This window comes from Misgurnus anguillicaudatus, chromosome 5 (assembly GCF_027580225.2).
Source record: "Misgurnus anguillicaudatus chromosome 5, ASM2758022v2, whole genome shotgun sequence".
Classification (NCBI taxonomy): domain Eukaryota; kingdom Metazoa; phylum Chordata; class Actinopteri; order Cypriniformes; family Cobitidae; genus Misgurnus; species Misgurnus anguillicaudatus.
This window is the reverse complement of record NC_073341.2, coordinates 6289722-6311868: the sequence shown is the minus strand read 5'-3', so window position 1 is coordinate 6311868 and position 22147 is coordinate 6289722. Positions and strand designations below refer to the sequence as shown.

The window sequence follows — 22147 nt, the reverse complement described above, 5'->3', positions numbered from 1 at the left end:
TGCATTTAGTCATATTCTTAAAATGTGTTATAAATAAATAATTTTCTAAAATTATTATTAAAATAGGTAGCGGAGATGGAAGCCAAAAATATTCAAATGAGTCATGAAATGCTACACCCTGGACAACTGAGACATCTTCGGCTTTATCATGCCTCATGCATGGTAAAAATACACAATCTGAGGTAATAAATGGAGACACAAGTTCTTTTAAAGTGTGTTTGATGCACAAAGTAACACAACATGATGCACAGATTAAAGGATGTATGAAATAATTGTAAGAACTCTCCATCCAAGGCCGTTGAAGCAACAAAGAGTGTGGCACAGAACAACTGTATGGCTCAGGAAGCTAGAGTGTTCCTTTTTCAAAAATTTCATTCCAAGTAAGTTTAAACTATCCATTTTTTTCTATGTTGTGAGATTCTGTTACACTGTTTGTTTAATCAATTTTTGTCCTTAGAAAAATGCATCCACATATCCAAACACTGAACTGGATTCAGTGTGACCAATGCCAAAATTGGCTACATGTAGACTGTGCTGGCATCAGCCTAGAAATGGTCACAGACGAAACACCATTCAGCTGTGGCTGTGACACAAATCATGTGTATACCTTTAGCAAGTAAGTACAAAAGTGAATATATGAAAAACTAACTAACCATAACCCAACATGAACCAATGCTAGTTTTTAATGTCACATTTTTCTTTTTTACAGAACACTGACTCTTCTGAAGGAGGGCCTATGGGTTCACTGTTTATTAGATGATGAAGAGATCTTGGTAAATATAATAAATTGCAGATAAAGATTGGGATTGAATTTCTTATTTTATATTTACTGGTACTATTTAAAAGTGTGTCCTTTATATTTACAAGATAACCCTCAAGATTCTACACAAAACTGAGGGCTTTCACAGGTACCAGGCTGAAATGGCTTTACAGTCAAATACTTATTTGGAGTAAGTCCACCTTTTGATTTTGTTATTTATTTTTAAATAACACATTTCTAAAAAGCTTATTCAAGTGTCCTCTTTGTCATTAATAGGCTGGGGCCGTGTGATCCACAATGGTTTTACTTGACCTTCAAAAACAAGGATGTTGTCCCAGCCCTGTGTTGAGGCTGGGGCATAAATAGGTTATACATATTATGGCCAAATAGGCAAAGTGCATTTTTACTTGTGGACATTTACAGGAACACTATTTCTGTTTTATTTTTCTACTATGTAATGTTTATGGACAATTTTTACATATTTATATTTTTGTTTTTGTAAATATGACAGTTACATTATTTTATTCTAATTTAATACATCAGAATGTTTATCTTCTTTTTTGTCACTCTATAAAACTGCTGTAAGTATTACGTGTTGTTTCAAGTTTGTTTTAAAGTTTGGAAACCTGATGACTTTGAAGTCTATCTATACACACACACACACACACACACACAATTATATTTTGTATTAATCGATTACTTTATTTAAAAAAAAATCTATTCAATTAGATTTTTCAAATATTATAACTAGACTGTCAGGCATCAGAGAATTTTATGTTTTAAACCTTCAATACAATACTTTGTGTGGTTTTAAAATAGTACGGTACAACAAATGCTGAATATGAAAGACGGGTAGCAAAACAGACACATGTGACGGGTAGACTGGCAGGCACGTAAAAGTGTGGCAGATGGCGAGGCAGGCGCGAAAGAGTGTGACGGGTCGACTGGCAGGCGCATAGAAGTGTGGCAGGTAGGGAGGCAGGCGCATAAGAGTGTGACGGGTAGCGAGGCAGGTGTGACGGGTCGACTGGCAGGCGCATAGGAGTGTGACGGGTAGCGAGGCAGGTGTGACGGGTCGACCCCTAATTTTCGAATTTAAAAATGACATAACTTTCTTAATAATTATCCGATTTTAATCATTTAAAAAACATTTAAAAGTGTTTATTATCTATCATATGGTTATAATTATATATGAATTTTCTATAATTTTTTTGTCACATACCTACCTGTTGAAGAAGTATGTCATAATTTCTCATTTTTCTCCTCAACAAGTACAATCATAAACAACAGGTAGTATTAACAAAGTATTCAACTAATCAAAATATCAAATCGATTGCACTAGCAATAAACCCATAAATACACTGCTTAACAATTGCAATTTGTCCCTTATCCTCGTCAATTTAGCCAGCTGCTGAACAATAACCCAATTAGCATTAGTCCCAAACACATATCAAGCTTATTCAAAAACCTCAAAAGCATAGAGTTGATTAAAGTGTTTAATAAGGTTTTTTAAACACGCATTCAAAGTAGCCTACCTGAAAAAGAGAGATGTAAATAAACATAAGTTTCCGCCTCCTCAGCGCGAGCTGACCGATCAATCTAACCCACCAAGAGAGGCGGGACTTAAGGCAGAACAGCCAATCATCAGCCGGTAACACTCAAAGCCGGCGTCATGTTTGAGAGGGGAGGGAGAGAGGAGGCAGCGCAGCACAGAGCAGACACGAGCTGTGTCTGAAACCGTTCCCTCGTTCACTCATTCACTATTCCCTATATGGGGAATGACAGTTGAGTCCACTATATGGGGAAGAAGCAAATGAAAATGAGTGAGCGATTTCGGACACTGACGCAAATATCATGCGTCAGAGAGCTGTTGCAGAGATTCATCAAAAACACCTGTGTGGCTTTATTGATTGTGCTGTGAAATGGTAAAGCTTTCTTACTTTTTTTCACATTTGTCATGTTTATTGTATTAGTTGATAATAAAGAGAACAAAACAACTGCTTATAATATTTATTTACTGCTGTTCATTGTTTAGTAAAAATGTGTATTAGATTTTAAATAAAAGATAACGCAATTATTTTTCATTTGTTTATTTTCAAAAAGTAGAAAATAACTGACAACAAGAAAATGTTTGGTGTTTACTGTCAGTATCCTTCGGCTGATTCAAGTTACGCGTTCGTCTCCCGTTGCATCATGGGAAATATGAGTGAACGAGTGTACATCGAATGTACCCTCAAAATTAGAGTGCATTGTGGGTAAAAAGTAGTGAATGAATGTAGGGAATGAAGTTGTTCACTCAGGTTTCGGACACCACTACAAAATGGCCGACACCCGATATAGTGCACTATATAGTGGATAGGGAGTGGTTTCAGACACAGCTACAGAGCGGCCAGAGAAACGGAGGAGTGACTTTAATAAGGCGTTCTTGCAAAACTGCATAAAAAGTGTGGGTGTTGAACCCTCTTACTGGAAAAAGTGTGGGTGTTTTCCCCCACGGGTGCGACGCCCCTGCTGTACTGTACAAGGTTGAGCATCAGGCCGAACCAGAGTTGGGTCTGTTGGTCATGGGTGAAAGGATAAGACATTGAAACAACATATTAGCCTATAGAGTTTGCTTATATATGTAAAACACGATTTGACAGAAGGTTAAGTATAATTTGGGTGGAGCTACCAGTTTTGCCAGTAAATTAGGTAAATGCTTGGTGAAAGATTTATTTATAAATTTCCCCTGCTGAATAAAAAACTATAAAACCATTACAGAAAATTCTAATGGTCTCCATTAAAATACCAATAGGAACCATTCGCTTTTACCATTAAAACCACTACACTGTAGTGTGTTTTGCGCCATATTCCATTAGAACCAATACATAAAACCAATAGAACCAATACATACCATTAGAAATCAACAAAGACCAATACACTGTAGTGTGTTTTGGGTCATATTACATTAGAGCCAATAAAATTCCCAATAAAACCATTCGAATTTCTGTGATGTGTCTACTGGGTTTTTTTTTAGACGCGCCATGATGTCCTAAAAGTAAATGTGTCACTGTATTCACATAAACCACTGTTATCAAGCCAATGGTCGATCTGCAGCTATCCAACTTGTCAGAGCTTCACTCATGACCCACCTACAAGAGATAGACAAAATAGTAAGTAATTCTGCTTTTTTCATGTGAATCTTAAAAATGCTTTTAACAGTTAATTGCTATTTTTGTAATGTGGGGAGGGTTTCAACTTTGAAAGAAAGTGATCTACATCACTTTTAAAACAGGATGCGCACTGCATAAAATACATTCACTCCCAGCATAAGCAAGACATCACACACGAAAACTCTGAAGTATCAATAAAACACAACTCAATTTTATTTATAAAGCATTTTCAAAATCATTAAAATGGACCAAAGTGATGTCCATACTTATACATAACAATAAAACACACAGAATCTTGCAACAACAGCAAAAATAACATCAAGAAATTATATACCCTATCCCTCACACTTCCCTGACATAGTCAAAAACAAAAGCTTGATAAAATAAGTAGGTCTTTAAATCCTTTTTTTTAAATATATTCATGTTTGCCGAAGAACTTATAGAAAGTGGAAGCATATTCTAAAGTGCTGGAGTTGAGACTGTGGGCCGGCATGGAGCATATGTCCTTTATGTACTCAGGAGCCTAATCGTGCAATGCTTTTTAGACAAACATTACCACCTTATATTGTATTCTGTGATTTATAGGTAACCAATGAGTTTGTGTTTTCACCGATCAAAGTGCATTTCAGAATCAAAAATTACTCAGAGATTTCTCACGTAACTATTACTGTGCATTCACACCACCACCGGCGAGAGCGTCAATAAAAGCTCTGGCTGCCCTGCCAACGACGCTAAAGAAAAGGTGTAGTAGATGCTCTGATGCTCGAATGCATTCTCTGAACTCCTCTCAGGCGAAGGTTTCCACCTTCCGATTGGTTGCCGCCGAACTGCGTCATATCTCATTACAATAAAGTTAAGCTGATTTCAACTCTCTTCAATGCTCACGCTGTACATGACGTGCCGCTGCTCGCGGCCGGCTCTCATTGAAAATTAATGACTTCCGGTCACTCTGACGCTCTTGGTGGTGGCGGTCTGAATGCACAGTTATTGGACAGCGGTACAAAGCTTTCAATCAAGTCCCTTTATGGTTGTTTGTTCCTTTATATAATAAACTCAGTTTTATCCTCATATATTTGTAGAAAAAAAATTTTATACAGTCAAACGCTCTAAAAATTATCTAAACATTTTAAAGCATCACACTCCAAAGGAAAATGCAATTGTAAATTATCAGCATACAAAGGATAATTAATATTGTATTGCCTAAAAATTTACCCCGAGGGTAACATATAGCAAAAAAAACTAAACACATGTTGTACCACATACTCTTGATATCTACCGTAAAACTTCAAATAATAGCCCGGGCTTTTATTTTCCCAAACCTATAGTCACACCAGGCGTCTAAAAGAGACAGGCGTCTATAAGAGACAGGCTTTTAATTTAATTGTTCCAGCATGACAGCAGGAGGTTACCACATATTACGTTTTATTTATAATTTGAATGTGTTTAACAAATTAGTTCGTGTAAGAACAACAGTCTTAAATTATTGGCAGTATAAATAAAGCAAACAATGATATGTTGTTTTATTGGTTGTTGCATGAAATCTTACCTAGATACAACAGTGCTATTTTCTGATTGGCTATTGTGTAGCCTCTTTTTTTTGTATTGGCTCGCTCGACTAGAACTCTAGGGAAGACGGGCTTGATAGAGAGAGAGAGCAGTGCGGCCAGATACATTTTGGGCGCTGCAGCATATTAAATATGAAAATTCACGAGTTCACACTTACAAATAAGTTAAAAGAATTAAATTAGTAAACATATTTGGCGTGCTGTCCGGGGAGAGGGCTCTGAGCAGGGAATGAGCCTGAAACACAGAGTATCCCCCCAAAAGGCAAAATAGATTATTCGGACAGCAGCCGGGAGCTGCGCCCCCCAAACGTAGAAATGATGAGGCTGATGTTTGCTGAGAAGACGTCTGGAATCGGGAGTTTTGAGTCTGTTTCCGATGGAAGATTAATATATGCTTCGCTGTAGGATGGGTGAGCCTGCCACCTCCGATGAGCTGGACGATTTTGGAGGGGCTTTGCGGCGTCCGACGGGAGTTCAATACTCCCTGCGATCGTACGTGTAAGCCCTGCTGGCGGTCGGATGGGTAATTTGATTAAATTGTGTAAGGAGGCTTTTGTGGTGTCCGACGGGAGTTCAATACTCACTGCGATCGGACGGGTAAGCCCCCCGTTGATGGTGGGCAATTTAATAATTTATATTAGGATGCTTTCTAAAAGTGCCCGACGGGAGTTCAATACTCACTGCGATCGGACGGGTAAGCACCATTGATGGTGGGCAATTAATAATTTATATAAGAATGCTTTCTAATAGTGCCCGACGGGAGTTCAATACTCACTGCGATCGGACGGGTAAGCACCGTTGATGGTGGGCAATTAATAATTTATATTAGCATGCTTTCTAATAGTGCCCGACGGGAGTTCAATACTCACTGCGATCGGACGGGTAAGCACCGTTGATGGTGGGCAATTTAATAATTTATATTAGGATGCTTTCTAAAAGTGCCCGACGGGAGTTCAATACTCACTGCGATCAGACTGGTAAGCACCCTTGATGGTGGGCAATTAATAATTTATATTAGGATGCTTTCTAATAGTGCCCGACGGGAGTTCAATACTCACTGCGATCGGACGGGTAAGCACCATTGATGGTGGGCAATTAATAATTTATATTAGGATGCTTTCTAAAGGTGCCCGACGGGAGTTCAATACTCACTGCGATCCGACTGGTAAGCACCCTTGATGGTGGGCAATTAATAATATATAATAGGATGCTTTCTAATAGTGCCCGACGGGAGTTCAATACTCACTGCGATCGGACGGGTAAGCACCGTTGATGGTGGGCAATTAATAATTTATATTAGCATGCTTTCTAATAGTGCCCGATGGGAGTTCAATACTCACTGCGATCGGACGGGTAAGCACCGTTGATGGTGGGCAATTAGTAATTTATATTAGGATGCTTTCTAATAGTGCCCGACGGGAGTTCAATACTCACTGCGATCGGACGGGTAAGCACCGTTGATGGTGGGCAATGAATAATTTATATTAGGATGCTTTCTAATAGTGCCAGACGGGAGTTCAATACTCACTGCGATCGGACGGGTAAGCACCCTTGATGGTGGGCAATTAATAATTTATATTAGGATGCTTTCTAATAGTGCCCGACGGGAGTTCAATACTCACTGCGATCGGACGGGTAAGCACCATTGATGGTGGGCAATTAATAATTTATATAAGAATGCTTTCTAATAGTGCCCGACGGGAGTTCAATACTCACTGCGATCGTGCGGGTAAGCCCTGTTGATGGAGGGCAATTTAAATATTTATATGAGGGAGGCTTTCTAATGGAGCCCGACGGGAGTTCAATACTCGCTGCGACCGGGCGGTAAGCCCTTGCTGATGGTTTGTTTCACATTTTGAATTTGGGAGGCTTCTGCGGCATCAGACGGGAGTTCAATACTCGCTGCGATCGGACGTGTAGCCCCCCACTGGTAATGGGGAATTTTGCTCATTTAGGAGGCTTAGTGGTGCCCGACGGGAGTTCAATACTCGCTGCGATCGGACAGGTAGCCTCGCTGGCAATTACATAGGCGATTTGATTATTTGTATTATGAGGCTTTCTTAGTGGTGCCCGACGGGAGTTCAATACTCACTGCGATCGGACAGGTAGCCTCACTGGCGATGAGATGGGCAATGATAATTTATATTAGGAGGCTTTCTAGTGGTGCCCGACGGGAGTTCAATACTCGCTGCGATCGGACAGGTAGCCTCGCTGGCGATGAAATGGGCAATGATAATTTATATTAGGAGGCTTTCTAGTGGTGCCCAACGGGAGTTCAATACTCACTGCGATCGGACAAGTAGCCTCGCTGGCGATGAAATGGGCAATGATAATTTATATTAGGAGGCTTTCTAGTGGTGCCCAACGGGAGTTCAATACTCACTGCGATCGGACAAGTAGCCTCGCTGGCGATGAAATGGGCAATGATAATTTATATTAGGAGGCTTTCAAGTGGTGCCTGACGGGAGTTCAATACTCGCTGCGATCGGACAGGTAGCCTCGCTGGCGATGAAATGGGCAATGATAATTTATATTAGGAGGCTTTCAAGTGGTGCCCGACGGGAGTTCAATACTCGCTGCGATCGGACAGATAGCCTCGCTGGCAATTAGATAGGCGATTTGATTATTTGTATTATGAGGCTTTCTTAGTGGTGCCCGACGGGAGTTCAATACTCACTGCGATCGGACAGGTAGCCTCACTGGCGATGAGATGGGCAATGTTAATTTCAATTAGGAGGCTTTCTAGTGGTGCCCGACGGGAGTTCAATACTCCCTGCGATCGGACAAGTAGCCACACTGGCGATGAAATGGGCAATGATAATTTATATTAGGAGGCTTTCTAGTGGTGCCCGACGGGAGTTCAATACTCACTGCGATCGGACAGGTAGCCTCGCTGGCGATGATCTGGGCAATGATAATTTATATTAGGAGGCTTTCTAGTGGTGCCCAACGGGATTCCAATACTCGCTGCGATCAGACAAGTAGCCTCGCTGGCGATGAAATGGGCAATGATAATTTATATTAGGAGGCTTTCTAGTGGTGCCCGACGGGAGTTCAATACTCACTGCGATCGGACAAGTAGCCTCGCTGGCGAACAAATCGGCAAAGATAATTTATATAAGGAGGTTTACAAGAGGTGCCCAACGGGAGTCCAATACTCACTGCGATCGGACAGGTAAGCCACACTGGCAATGGGTGAGGAAATTTAATCATTTATTAAATGTTTGTTTCATATTGGGAGGGTTTTGCGAAATTTGACAGTAGTTCAATACTCGCTGCAATCGGATGGTTAGCCCCCCTTTTGTGATTGGAGTTAATTTAACTGATAAGGGTTTGGTGCGCTTTTTTAATGTGGAAGCGGTTAGATCTGATATAGCTTTTGAAAGCTTCAGATGACCAACGACCAAGAGCTTGGATCTGCTGCCGCGAGAGTCCTTTTTGGGCGGCTGTGGTTGCAACACCTATACGGAATGAGTGACCTGAAAGGTGTTCTGCTGGGATGCCCAATTGGATTAGGACAAATTTTAAATGTTTTGAATACAGAAGCGTGTGATTGGATGTTTTGCGTTGTTTATAAATTGGGTCTGAGGGGTCGTTACTTGTTAATTTCCTGAATTGAAGGTAGGATTTGAGAGTTTGGTAAGGTTGGATAGGTGAATGGAGGTTGAAAATATAAAAGAAATGGCCTTTTTTGAATTTGTCTGTCTTCCTCTATTTATTAAAGTAGGAGATAGTTTCATCGTCTACTAGGGATAGATCTGAAATTGTGAGATGAATCTTTGGGTTAAAATTTAGGTCGTGGTGAGTTCCGAGGATCTGAGAAACCCGAAAAAGCAAAAATAAACATAGCATCCAATGTGTGAGCTGTATTGATGGAATGGTAGCCTAGACGCAGGGTACGGATACATTAGCCGCTTTTGCACTATCGGGCCTGTGCGAGCCAGGGCTTCAAACGGGCCTCACGGAGCCAATAGCCTCAGACCTCCAGCTGTGTAGCCAAAATCACGACGCGTTTGCATTGTCAAGCCAATAGCGCCGCAGCGGTTCAGAAAACCCCGCCCTTAATACGCCTACCTGGATGTAACGTCACACAACTCCGCCTGTTTTACTGTGAGGAAGTCACTTCAATCTGACAGGAGACGGGAGTGAGATTGCATCATCATACAACAAACAAAGAACATAACTGAGGCGGCTGTTTGCACGGTGAAAGCCAAGATGAGAAGATAGATGTTTGCTCCATCCGCCGTGTTACTCTTGAGTGATCTCACGACGAGACAATATCAGATCAATAAGCAATAGTAAACTTTATGAAGTAGGATAATTACAAATAAAGCGTTCATCTACCTAATGTGCTATATACACAATATTTTAAAGAATATAACGAGTCCTAGTTTTACATTTATGTAAAATAATCTTAATTTAAATTATGCACGTGTGTCTAAATATATAACGTTAAGTTTGTAATTATAGTTCTATGGCAATGTAAACATACACATTATAAGAGGTGTGATATCTTTAATCATGAAAACGTTAATAGTTGAGCTTCACATGAAACACAAGGTAACTGTCTAATAGCTATTTCAATAATGTGTTAATCAATAAATACTTTTGTCTATATAGAACTGCCCCGAATAGCTGAATAGAACTGAAAATCACTTTACTTGCATCTCAAAAATCAAAACGTTTGAGAAATCTTTAGAAAATTTACTCATTAAGAATCAACTCTGAATATACACAAGTATTTAAAAGCTATGTTACAGTGGTTAAGTTAATGATGGTTATATTTACCATTTTGTGGCATCTTACCATTTCTGTGTTTCAGATGTGATCCTTAAGCAATCAGTTTCAATAAACTGACAAGCAGCCGTAGTAATAATAGCGCGGTACTTTATTTACATATGAAGTTTATATCAGTGCACAAACAGGTGTGTTTAAAGACATCTCCTCCGGACGGATTTCAACATCCATGGCTCCTGTCGTCTCATCATCATCATCTTCGTTTCATCTCCTGCTCTTGCATTTGTTGCTGTGTCATCTCTCATATACAAAATAAAAACTTCTGGATGACAAAATGAAAGCTTTACGTTGGCATTTTTCTGTAAAACGGACACAAAGAAAGCAGCACATGTGACGTTTTGTATAAAGGGTTTGTAAATACACATACAGTATACCCACATATAAAGTTTGCTACATTCATATAAGAGTTTAACTAATCTCCAAAATACCAGAAAGCATGCTATGACTATAATAAAACCATTTCTAAGGGCTGACTAAAAAATTCAACAGAGATGACACTATAACACAAAAAACACAACAAACACCCATGAAAGACACTTATGCAATCGTTATTTGTATTTTAATTTTTTTGTATGCAAACGTAATGTAGCATTTGTATTTTAAGTGTTTTGTATGCAAACGTTATGTAGCATGTTAACTCACCGACTGTAGATACCATCGTGATTTGAGTGATCGCTTCTTTAATACATGGACGATGAAATGATGATCCAACACACATCTTTAATTTCTTAGCACTGTTGCACTTTAAACACTTTGCTCTGTGCCTGAAACTTTATAAACTTCTCCCGAACCGGTAGCGGTGTGCGCCGGATCCTTAGCATGGCGAGTTCGGCGTTGTAACGCGTCTTTGTTTTTTACATATGCAGATAATTTTCTTCAGTCCAAAGTACAAACATAGCAGGCATCTTCCGTGAAACAGTAAATTACTGGTGATCCCGGTTATTTTTAAAGTTTTAACTGTGCAGACAGATGGATGCGCATCTTGCTAGAGACTCAGATAAACTCCGCCTTTGACCTTTACCACTCCCCTAGCCCCAAGAAGCCCACTCCGGCCCAAGGATTTCGGCGGGCCAGAAAAGCCGGGCCTTAAGCACCAACGAAGCACCAGTGAAGCACGATCATGCCCCGGAAGTGACAATGCAAACGCCACAGGCCTCGGCAGGCACTAGCACGCCCGCTTGAAGCCAGATAGTGCAAACACGGCTATTTAGTAAGTAGGTCTAGTGTTAAAGGTTGTCTAGCATCTGGGCGAGTGGGGTGGCTTTAATAAGCAGTGATGCAGCAGGGCCAAGCTCAAATCGCAGCAGTGGCACCTCGTGTTGGCACTTCCGGCATCTGACTCATCTTGAGGCAGCTAGTAGTGGCACTTCCGGCATCTTGTGGCACCTCGTGTTGGCACTTCCGGCATCTGACTCATCTTGAGGCAGCTAGTAGTGGCACTTCCGGCATCTTGAGGCAGCTAGTAGTGGCACTTCCGGCATCTTGAGGCAGCTGGTGTTGGCACTTCCGGCATCTGACTCATCTTGAGGCAGCTAGTAGTGGCACTTCCGGCATCTTGTGGCACCTCGTGTTGGCACTTCCGGCATCTGACTAATCTTGAGGCAGCTAGTAGTGGCACTCCCGGCATCTTGAGGCAGCTAGTAGTGGCACTTCCAGCATCTTGAGGCAGCTGGTGTTGGCACTTCTGGCATCTGACTCATCTTGAGGCAGCTAGTAGTGGCACCTCCGGCATCTTGAGGCAGCTAGTGTTGGCACTTCCGGCATCTGACTTATCTTGAGGTAGCTAGTGTTGGCACTTCCGGCATCTGACTCATCTTGAGGCAGCTAGTGGTGGTACCGTGACATTCTGAGGGAGCTGACAGTTTTTGTGTCATTAGTTTAGGCTCGGCTATTTGTACTAGCTGCCGATGTTTGTGGAGACTGGCACTTGATCCGTGCACTTGTTATGTAAGTTAGTTTGCTGTTAAATTGCGCGGTTCATGTGCTGTCATAATGTTTGCGCGCTGGCTGTCAGTCGTGTTTAGGTGCGGGCATTATGAGATGCCACGGTTACTCTTGAGATGCCACCACTCCGCCTCCCTCCTCCGAATAGAAATGATAGAATTCTTGCTTTCTCGTTTTTTTTTTAATCTTATTATGTTAGCGGGTATACTGAGTAACATACGGCTAAAACATTCCTAATTTATTTAAACAATATTTTAAAACCAAGCACCACTTTCTTTCTAATCTTGCAGTATTGCATTTCTCTTGTCTACCGGTAGGTGGCACCAAGCACAAACGTGAAACACCGGTGCCGAAGATCTGTCAAGGTCGTATATATAATGTGTGTTATGTTTACACTGTTTTTCAAAAATAAAAACATACTTTTATTTCTTATCTTTGACCACACAGGGTGGAGATTTACATGGACCCCAGAAGTGCAGCAGTGACATTACCATCTGTGATTTTACTGTAAATAAACGTTTAAAATATTTTTAGTGACTCTTTTTAGTTATTGTGTTGTGAATGAAAAACATTCCTGTTATTTTCTAACTTCTTTTTACCTATTGTTACTTTTTGGATTTGGTGTACTTGTTTTCCTCGATCTACTGTTTATTGAGCAAATTCATAATTTATAAAATTTTCTATTTTGTGTTTGTTTGTTCTATGTATTTTACTGCACATATTGTATACATATATTTTATTGTCTTCATTTAATTTATTGTAAAGTAATATATTGTTTCTCATGCCATCTTTCTTGGGCACAAAATGGACAAAATAAAAATCCCATTGTAACAAAACAGATGACAAAAACAATAAAGAACTTGAACCAAATTCTTACAAACACTATGTCTAAGGCCACAACCTGCACTTACAATGACCAAATGATGTTTTTCTATTGTAGCGTACTTATATATATATATATATTAATTAAATTATATGTTTTTGTTCGGTAGTAGAGAAAAGGTTTCCGGATATATATGATTTTGAATGCATGAAAAAAATGACATCATATTTAAATAACATACGAACGTCGATAGTAGTCACCCTGAATGAATAAAATACACCTCATATCGATAACAAATATGAGAATGGAATGGTCCACTTTCTATAATTCTGTAATTTTATACTAGTAGCCGCTGTCAGAGACAGCGATGGCAGGTCACGTGATCTGCCAGTGGCACCCCGGCTAAAGACTGAATCCCTAGTGTATGACATGTTTCAGGCCTTGCATGTTACATGTATAGTAGTCTCAGCCTCAGACGTCACGCCCGCAAACTGTTGGCTGAACGTCTGATGTTTTTCGTACACTTTTCTGGAAACCCTGTGAAAATGTTAAAGTCGTCTTTGATTGGTTGGAAAAAAACGGAATTCCAGGAGACGCGAGTGTCGCGATTAGTTTCGGTCCCTGGAAAACAAAGCTCTGATGTTCCATGGAGGAAGAGAATCAGTCGTGTTCAAGTGGATAATAATGAGCAGTTATCATGATCAGCTAAACATTGGATTCTCAAAAATATGCAAAGTTCACGGCATCGACTCTATAAAAGACATCCAAGAGTTTTCTTTAAGGCAGTTAGTGGAGTTTAAAAGTTTGGTTCTCCTGAATTGCTTGTATGTGTTAAAAAGTGGAGAGATATGCTTCAAACAGACGTTTAACAGAATCGTCTCATTGGTGTGGCTGTTGATGAAGTGCTCAACGTTGTTCTATGGTGAGTAATGTTGTTTATTTAAATACTATTTGGTTGCGGCTGGTTATTTCAATAACTGACTTGTTGCCAGCCGGCTCGTTATGGTGGGGAGTCCAAAACGTGACGCTAGATGAAACAAACTGTGATTGGTTGTTTGACATGTCGGTCAAACAGCTCGTGGGCGGGCTTTGTCCAGAAAAAGCAGCGAAAAACACCAGACCTTTTTGAGGTGAAGTGGCCCAGCTGTGTCATCAAAGTGGGCCATTACTTATTTATCATAAAATAATTTTGCATAAAAATGTTTGTAAAGGAACTGATTGTTAACACACAATATAGGCCTATTTATAAAGAAAACTTTATAAATTCAGTTAAATTAAATACTATAATATTAAACAACAACACCAAAGCACATAAGGGCACCCTATTTAAAATTCCTAAGTTAATAAGGAATAACTGAATTAATAAGTAAATGCAAAACAACTAGAATAAATTTGCAGATGGTTTACAGGATTTATATATGTAAATTAACAATAAGGAAAACATGTGTCTATAACACATAAGATTAAAAAAACGAAATACGTGAAATAATTAAACTGTAAATGTAACATTTGTAAGTTTCAAATTAAACAAGGCGTACACGTTAAAGTTTTTTGTTTTGATTCTACATTTAACCAGTTAATTTATTAACATCTGTCTTGAATCTGTTACTCTATACATTTATCATTTCTTCCATTCTGCTCTATCTTTTATTCCATCTTCAACCTTTTTTTTCCACATTTTTATGTTTGATGTGATATGGTTGTACACTGCAAAACATTTCCTTCGGGAAACAAATAAAGTTGAACTGAACTTATATTCCTGTGTGCATATTCATTACAGTTTTTAAGCAAATATACCTTTTGTCAGTTATTATATAACCAAAGAATGCCAATTTATTAATATATCTCAGGAGAATTAATTAAGATTTATTCTGGTGAAAGCCAAATGGCCCAATTTATAATACACTCTAAAAATGACTGGTTATTTTTGACCCATGGGTAAATGTTGGACGGAACAGATGCTGGGTTAAGAATGACCTTGTGTTGTTGTTGTTATGCAACCATGGGGTAATAATAACCCAGCTGTTCGGTTAAAACAACCCAGCATTGGGTAAATTTTAACCCAGCAGTGTGTTTGTCCAATATTACCCATGGGTCAAAAATAACACAGCCATTTTTAGAGCGTTCACTAAGCCAGAGGGTTAGTGCCAAAGTGGGACAGCAATATTTTAACACAAGAAGGGTAACTGATGATTCCTTTGCAAATATTATTTGCATTTAATTCCATAACACCTGCAGTAACACACAAGAAATCCTGTCACAAAAATATGTGTTTACAATTTCTGAGCAATTGAAATTTAGACTTGCAACATTACAACTTTTCACCATGAGAGATTCCCTCTTTAATGAGTGGTCACACTCATTTTAATCTGATTATTTTCCCATTTTAATTTACATTTCATAAAGTAATTTCCTCTCTATTTTTATGGCTGATATGCTGCCAATATATTTCTATGGAGACCCTGGATGCTAAGAAATCTCAGTACCAACTTGTCAAAAGAGGATTATGATGATGGTGGTGATGATAAATACGATAATAACAATATTAATAATAAAAGTTTTTAAAAAATAATAATAATAATCTTTTCCAATGATGTTGTCATGTTTATCTTTCTTATATTACATTATAAAATACAGTTTCTATGAGCAATATTTTTACGTTTACTACGTCAACCTGCAGTTATTTGATGTCAAAATCTGCAGCAGCTAGGGGTAACAAAACCAGCAACATCTTGGCTCTTGAGCAAGCTCTGTCTTCATCCCTCAAATTGTTCCAAGCTTCTCTTGGAAAACATATAAGCCTAATTCATGTAATGTTTTTTTTCACCTGCTGGTTTCACGCTTTTATGTAAAACTAAACAAAACTTTAACTAAACCACGTAAAGTAGTGAAACAAAGCACATGTTGGCAAACGTTAATTTCATTAATATAAAGCTGTACACCATAGATTTGACTCACCATAGATTTAACGTTGTACATGAAACTATATGTTTTTAGAAAAGTTGAGCGTGTTCTGTATCATTTGTGATAAATTATGAAAAACAGAAGAAACATCAAATTTCATTCATAACATTTTTGGGAATTGTAACTTTAGACAGTATAGCCTATTATTCATTACAGTCGTATTTGACATGGTGTTTCATTGCACTTTCTCGGCCTATCTTTGATTTATTTATTTAGATACAATACTTTCAGGTAAGGGGGAAGGTCGAGCAATCCTGCAGGACCTCCCCTGACAATATAGAGGGCGACCTTGGGACCTTTAACCTTATAGTTGTCAGCGCAAGACGAGCATAAACTCCCGGATAGGCTACATCTCGGTAGTTAATCTTATTACATCAGATTTACCGTTGTGTTATTATGCTTAGTAATTAACAATTTGCTCAGTAACTTGCTATTTAATTGTTTGTTATAACTAATATAAATAGAAAAAAACGGATTAAAGTTAAAGGCGGAGTCCATGATGTTTGAAAGCCAATGTTGATATTTGAAATCACCTAAACAAACACGCCCCTACCCCAATAGAATCTGGACCTTCTGTTGATAGACCCGCCCCACACATACGCAACCCGGCGTTTGATTTGATTTGATTGGCTATAAGTGTGTTTTGGTAGTCGGCCCGTCTCCTTTTCCAACGCGTTTTTCAAACATCGTGGACTCCGCCTTTAAGAAAATGTTATAAACTTGTCAATCTGGATTCAAAATGTTAGAATGTTTTCATTAGCTGTTCGAGCTGCTTTGATAAGGAGTTATTGTGATAAGGAGTTTTGATAAGGAGTTATTGTGCGTTTTTGTTCCAACTGTTTTCATTCACCAATTTGTTGTGATTTATTGTTCACAATCCACACAGATTATAGTATTTGATCACTCTCTTGAACTCCCGTTTCCTGTTTGCAACTACTACGATTCTGAACAATGGAAGGTGAGAAGGTCACAATGTCAAAGTTTTTTTGCTTGTCTTTGTACAATAGTCAATACTTTTTCAGGTTATATCGTGTAGCCTACTGTCTACGAGCGTGACCATTATTGCGAATCAGAATATTGTCCATTCCAACGCAAGTTACACAGATTTTTTGAATAGCTAGATATCCTAAAATGAATCAATTAGATAATGGATTTAATGTGTTTTTTTTACGCACACTAAAGTTTCATATGTTTAGTGCATGAATAAGGGGTGTTGAATTCGCAACCAATACTGGTTTGATTTTTCACAAGTTTTTATTGTTTTTATAAATGGCAGTCACATTACAGGACATAAACAATCATTGCAGCATATAAGACATTACATTACATTTGTTCTTCACAGGGTCACATCAGACATTCTCTGATATTACATCATTTTTGGCATGCACTGGTCCCCAATGTATATTTTGCCAACGAAAGGAACTGGCAAATAAGGCTCATCTTCAGAAAAAACATCTCAGAGATGCAATTTTTTTTCTGAAAACAGTCAAGGTATGGAGGAAAGCTTATACACAGATATGAATTACCTTTTTTTAATCAATATTGTAATGTATTTGACCAATTTACCAGTTCTGTGATTTTGTTTTGCAGAGAAATTTGTGGTGGCCTGCTACTGCAGGGACATAACAGTAACTTCCAGAAGCCACTATCATTGCCCACTCTGTGAATTTGCAACATTTACACGGTCATGCATTTTAATGAAACATTTGAAAGGCATACATGGTAAGTGTTTTGCTGCTGCATCTTCCATTATTTTAATATCCCTGCCTACCACGTCAAATATTCCATGCCTTCACCAAATAATAAACACACATTAACAGAAATATCTGGCTCTGTCTGTGTTGAAGGCTTATAACCTGATTATGACATTAGCAGCATCAAAGTTTGATTTCACATTGTAAGGTTTTGTTCTGTGTTTACTTGTGTTCTGTGTATTTTTGTATTTTGAACTTTTATTTTGATACCCTGCTCTGTTCTGACTTTTATTTTGATATTCATCATGCCATATTTCAGTTCACACTTCCTGTCTGGGTTGTATATAAGTCACTTCCTGTTCACCTGTTCCGGGCTGATTATTACATCGCCACATCCTGGCTGTTTCTCAATTCCAAGAACGCAAAGAACGGACTTGCGTCCTCATGGAGATCGGTCTTGCCAAGGCGACCTTGGAAGAACGAACTCGGAAGTTTTGCCGCAATGACTTCTGGGGCGTAAAGCGATTTCAGCAAGTCTGCACTCGATGCATCCTCGATATCAAGAACACATCCGGGTATTTTCATGCGTCCTCTGTCCTTGGGTTCTTGAGAATTGGAATGAACTTCGACCGTTAATGATGACGTAGAGCGAGGACACGAGGACGCAAGATCGCTGAAGAACGCATATTGAGAAACAGCCCCTGTCTGTATCTGAATCTGTTACCTGCTACCTGTTAATCTGTTTTTGTATCTGTTCCTGTTTTGACCCGTGCCTGTATTTGGATTTATTGCCTGTTTGCCGCCTGCCCTGATATATTTTGCCTGTCTTTGGATTTACGATTTGGATTTGCCTTTGGATTTGTTTGCTGGCCCTTATTGGGATTTTACTAATAAACACCTTTTGCATATGGATTCTCATCTCACTCGCTTTCATTAAAGCAACCCCTTACACACATTGATTTCAATATTTGACATTATGGTTATATCAAGGTTATATGTTCATAGAATGCTTTTTAAAATATGAAGGCTGAGTCATGATACACTTTAAGAAAGGATGTGTTAATTTGTTCAGTTCAAGTTCAGTTCAAGTTTACTTTCATATGCATATTAGTACAGGGTACCACAGGCCTTAGCACTCTCTCAGCATTAATCAATAAATGTGTTTAAGACAATTAATTAAGCATTTCATTTGTAACACATTTTTGTGTTATCATATGGGGTGGTTTCCTGGACAGGGATTAGCTTAAGACCTTAATTTAATTAAATGTGTTGTCCTTAACTTGACACAACATGTGTTATTTTAACACATTCATTGACCATAGGTTACAAAAAAAAAAGATTTTAGATGGGTTTTGACAGACTGGGTCACATGCAGTCAATGACCTAATTTGCTTAAATGTATTTGTGATTGCTACTTTACTTCACATTTTTATGTAATAAATGTATAATGGTAGTTTAAAAGACAAAGTTATTTATTGGACATCATGTGTTGAATTTAGACAAAAGTGATAAGGCCAGAAATTTTAAATAAATTCTTTACAACTCTACTACTTACAGTTTTAGTAACATAATTTTAGTAAAGAACAGTAGTATGTATAAACATTAATACTGGGCACAGAAATGTTGTGAGCCAGCCAGGTAATGTGATTTCCCATACAGTCTGTGAATTCTCATTGAGCAGTTGCCTCTGTGTTTTGTATTGCTCACCCTATGCTCTCAGTAATGTAAATATTTGAGAAATATTGTTTTATGCTTTCGTGCATATGTTTTTAAAGAACACTTTGATGTTATAGTATGAAATATAAAAACATCTGATAGATTGTATGATCTAAGTTTCTTAAAGCCAACCTGTGTGTGTTTGTATCTGTGTTGTTTCATTATTCTATTTTATTCAATTTATTATTCTTAGTAAATTATTCTTATATATTCTATATATATATATATATATATATATATATATATAATTATTTTCTTCAACTTATTTATTTGTATAGCACATTTGATAAAGTGCTTCACAAATTATAAACCCATACAAAACTTTAAAAAATAGCAATTTACAGCAAAGCTAATTCAAATATGCTTTACTTTTTTAATATTGGCATATCTTATGTTTGCAGTGTATTGTCTTCACAAAAAGATTTGGGTTTCCATGTTCAACATCTAAATGTTTTTATTAACGTCCAGAAAATGTTCTGAGACAATACATTTACACTGTATCTGTTTGGTACAATACCACCTGCTAAATCTGCTTAGTCAGATGAGGTTAGTCAGACAATTAACAAAGCTAAATTCAGCTTTTTGCATAACTGAGATGATTCAATCTTTATATCATTATTATTAAATCATTTTGTCTCCTTCCTGCTCTACAGTATATTCTCTTCATCTCTGTATGCCTCATGGTTTATTTGAAGTATTAACTTACAGCACAGTTGATATTTGAGTACTCAGTCTAATTAGACCTAATAACATCTGCAAGCCATATCCATAGTGTGATATAAATTTTGGTTGGAAATGTCCCGACTCTCCCGATGGCCACTCCGCTACTGCTTAGGACGCAAGAGGAAAAACCACCAGAATGTTTTGTTCCTTTGGAAAACACATGCCCCTACTGTCCTGGTGTCCAGGTGTTTCTGTTGCCATCAAGGAGTGTCCAACATGCAACGGCATTGTGAGGTTCCAGGAGTATTCTTCTGGGTTTCACAACTTCAACAACCGTGTTCCCTTAACACTGCCTCTGTGTCAACTTCTCCTGTCTGGACTAGCAGTAAGGCAGCCTTACATTTTTTGTGAAAAACAATCTGCAAAAGATATATAGGGATAAAGCATCATTTTTTTCTTTTTCATTCTTGAACCTACATAATTTTGTGAATGACTGAAGTAAATTTAGTTTGATATTTACTTACAGAACAAAACAACTAGTGGGCGGATGCTGAATACCTTGTCATTTTTCAATGACAACCGTTACCACCACCAATTACTGAGGAGAGCATTTCACCACTTTCTCTCCTTAACAAATTTCACTTTTGACTTCTTCTGCTACCAGTGTGGATATCATCCAACTGTAATTATAGCTGATACAAATTGGAAACTGGCATTTGATATCCCACGTAAGAATATTTGTTATATCTGTAATTCTGTTATTGTAAGATGCCAGTTATGATGAACATAACTATTTTAATAAAAATATATGAAATTTCATGTCTAACATTACTTTATTATGTTTACATGCATACACGTACATTAGTTCTTGGTATCAATGACTGTGTGTTTGTCTGTTTAAAAGTGTGCTTGTCATGCCTTTGTAACTGTTAAACTTAATTCGCAGTTGGAACTTTTAAAAGGCCTGATGCAGATAGCATATCTGACAATGATCTGGAAATAGACATCGCAAAATCCTGGTCAGATCTGGACAAGTCACAAATAGCAGAAGGACTGATATCAGGTCAGATATTATCTTTATAATAAATATTTAAGAAACATATATTATAGTTTCAGCCGTGGGTATGCTTCACAAACATATTTTATCTAATGCATTTACAATGTTGTGTGTTTATAGGAGAATCCATTGCAAACCCATATTACACACCTGTTTGCCACTCAACCTTAGCGCCGTGGATGGGGGAGCATACCAGAATTGGAGACATTCTACCTAAAACTGAAGTCAAGAAGGCAATGAAATCCAGAAAATAACATGACATAATAAGACATCCACCAAAAATTATTAATGAGGACATAATACTTGAACTCATTGAATCAAAAAAGGTACATTTTGCACATGACAATATAGCTTTCCATGCAATTTTCTATTTATAATGTTATTCAGTAACATTTTGGTTTACTTACTGTTGTATTTGTAAGACACATTTATAGTTTGATATGATTTTAATGGGTCCTTTTCATGTACAGCCTCAAAAAAAAAGAACTTCAGGATGCTTGTTATGCACTGGGTGTGTCATCAGAGGGGTCCATTGCAGATCTGCTCAACAGGCTCCAGGAACTTCTAAACTTTAACCCTCTGGGGTCCGACCATTTTGGGACACTGTCAGAGGTTCTGACATGCTCTTACATCTGGGGCCCTATTTTAACGATCTGAAACGCAAGTGCGAAGCGCAATGCGCAAGTGACTTTGTGGGCGGATCTTGGGCGCCTTTGCTATTTTCCCGGCGGGAGAAATAAGTCTTGCGCCGGGCGCAAATCAATAAGGTGTTGGTCTGAAGTAGGTTCATTATTCATAGGTGTGGTTTGGGCGTAACGTCAAATAAACCAATCAAGGGCGCAAGTTCCATGGCGGGTTGCTATTATTATGACGGATTTGACAGGTGCACGCCAGGAGCGGTTCACAGCCAAGGAGACCCACGTTCTTGTAAGAGCAGTCACCACAATGATTTCCTTTATCTCATGTATTAATATTTTTTATTGTAACAATTTATGATTTGATTTCCCTTATC

The 22147-nt window shown here is 38.3% G+C and overlaps 1 protein-coding gene and 2 long non-coding RNA genes across 3 annotated transcripts; 2 read left to right on the top strand and 1 right to left on the bottom strand.

The window, feature by feature from the left end:
• Window positions 1-701: 701 nt before the first annotated feature.
• LOC129414118 (uncharacterized) lies at window positions 702-2467 on the top strand. Its single transcript, XR_008634247.2, has 3 exons — window positions 702-773; window positions 868-950; window positions 1037-2467. It is a non-coding gene; the product is annotated as an uncharacterized lncRNA (long non-coding RNA).
• A 7875-nt stretch (window positions 2468-10342) lies between these two features.
• Window positions 10343-11314, bottom strand: LOC141363819 (uncharacterized). Its single transcript, XR_012369393.1, has 2 exons — window positions 10917-11314; window positions 10343-10573 (listed from the first exon to the last, which is right to left on the bottom strand). It is a non-coding gene; the product is annotated as an uncharacterized lncRNA (long non-coding RNA).
• Window positions 11315-20298: 8984 nt separating this feature from the next.
• LOC129414496 (uncharacterized) lies at window positions 20299-21619 on the top strand. Its single transcript, XM_055168558.2, has 4 exons — window positions 20299-20463; window positions 20605-20806; window positions 21025-21141; window positions 21256-21619. The coding sequence occupies exons 1-4, from the start codon at window positions 20299-20301 to the stop codon at window positions 21387-21389; spliced, it is 618 nt and encodes a 205-aa protein (XP_055024533.2). The 3' UTR covers window positions 21390-21619.
• The last annotated feature ends 528 nt before the right edge of the window (window positions 21620-22147 follow it).

Excerpts from the sequence above, each read along its gene's own strand:
- LOC129414496 (XM_055168558.2), top strand. The coding sequence starts at position 20,299 with ATGCCCCTACTGTCCTGGTGTCCAGGTGTTTCTGTTGCCATCAAGGAG. Across the intron at positions 20,807-21,024 it reads ACTGGCATTTGATATCCCAC|TTGGAACTTTTAAAAGGCCT; the intron begins GTAAGAATATTT and ends CTTAATTCGCAG. Across the intron at positions 21,142-21,255 it reads AGCAGAAGGACTGATATCAG|GAGAATCCATTGCAAACCCA; the intron begins GTCAGATATTAT and ends GTGTGTTTATAG.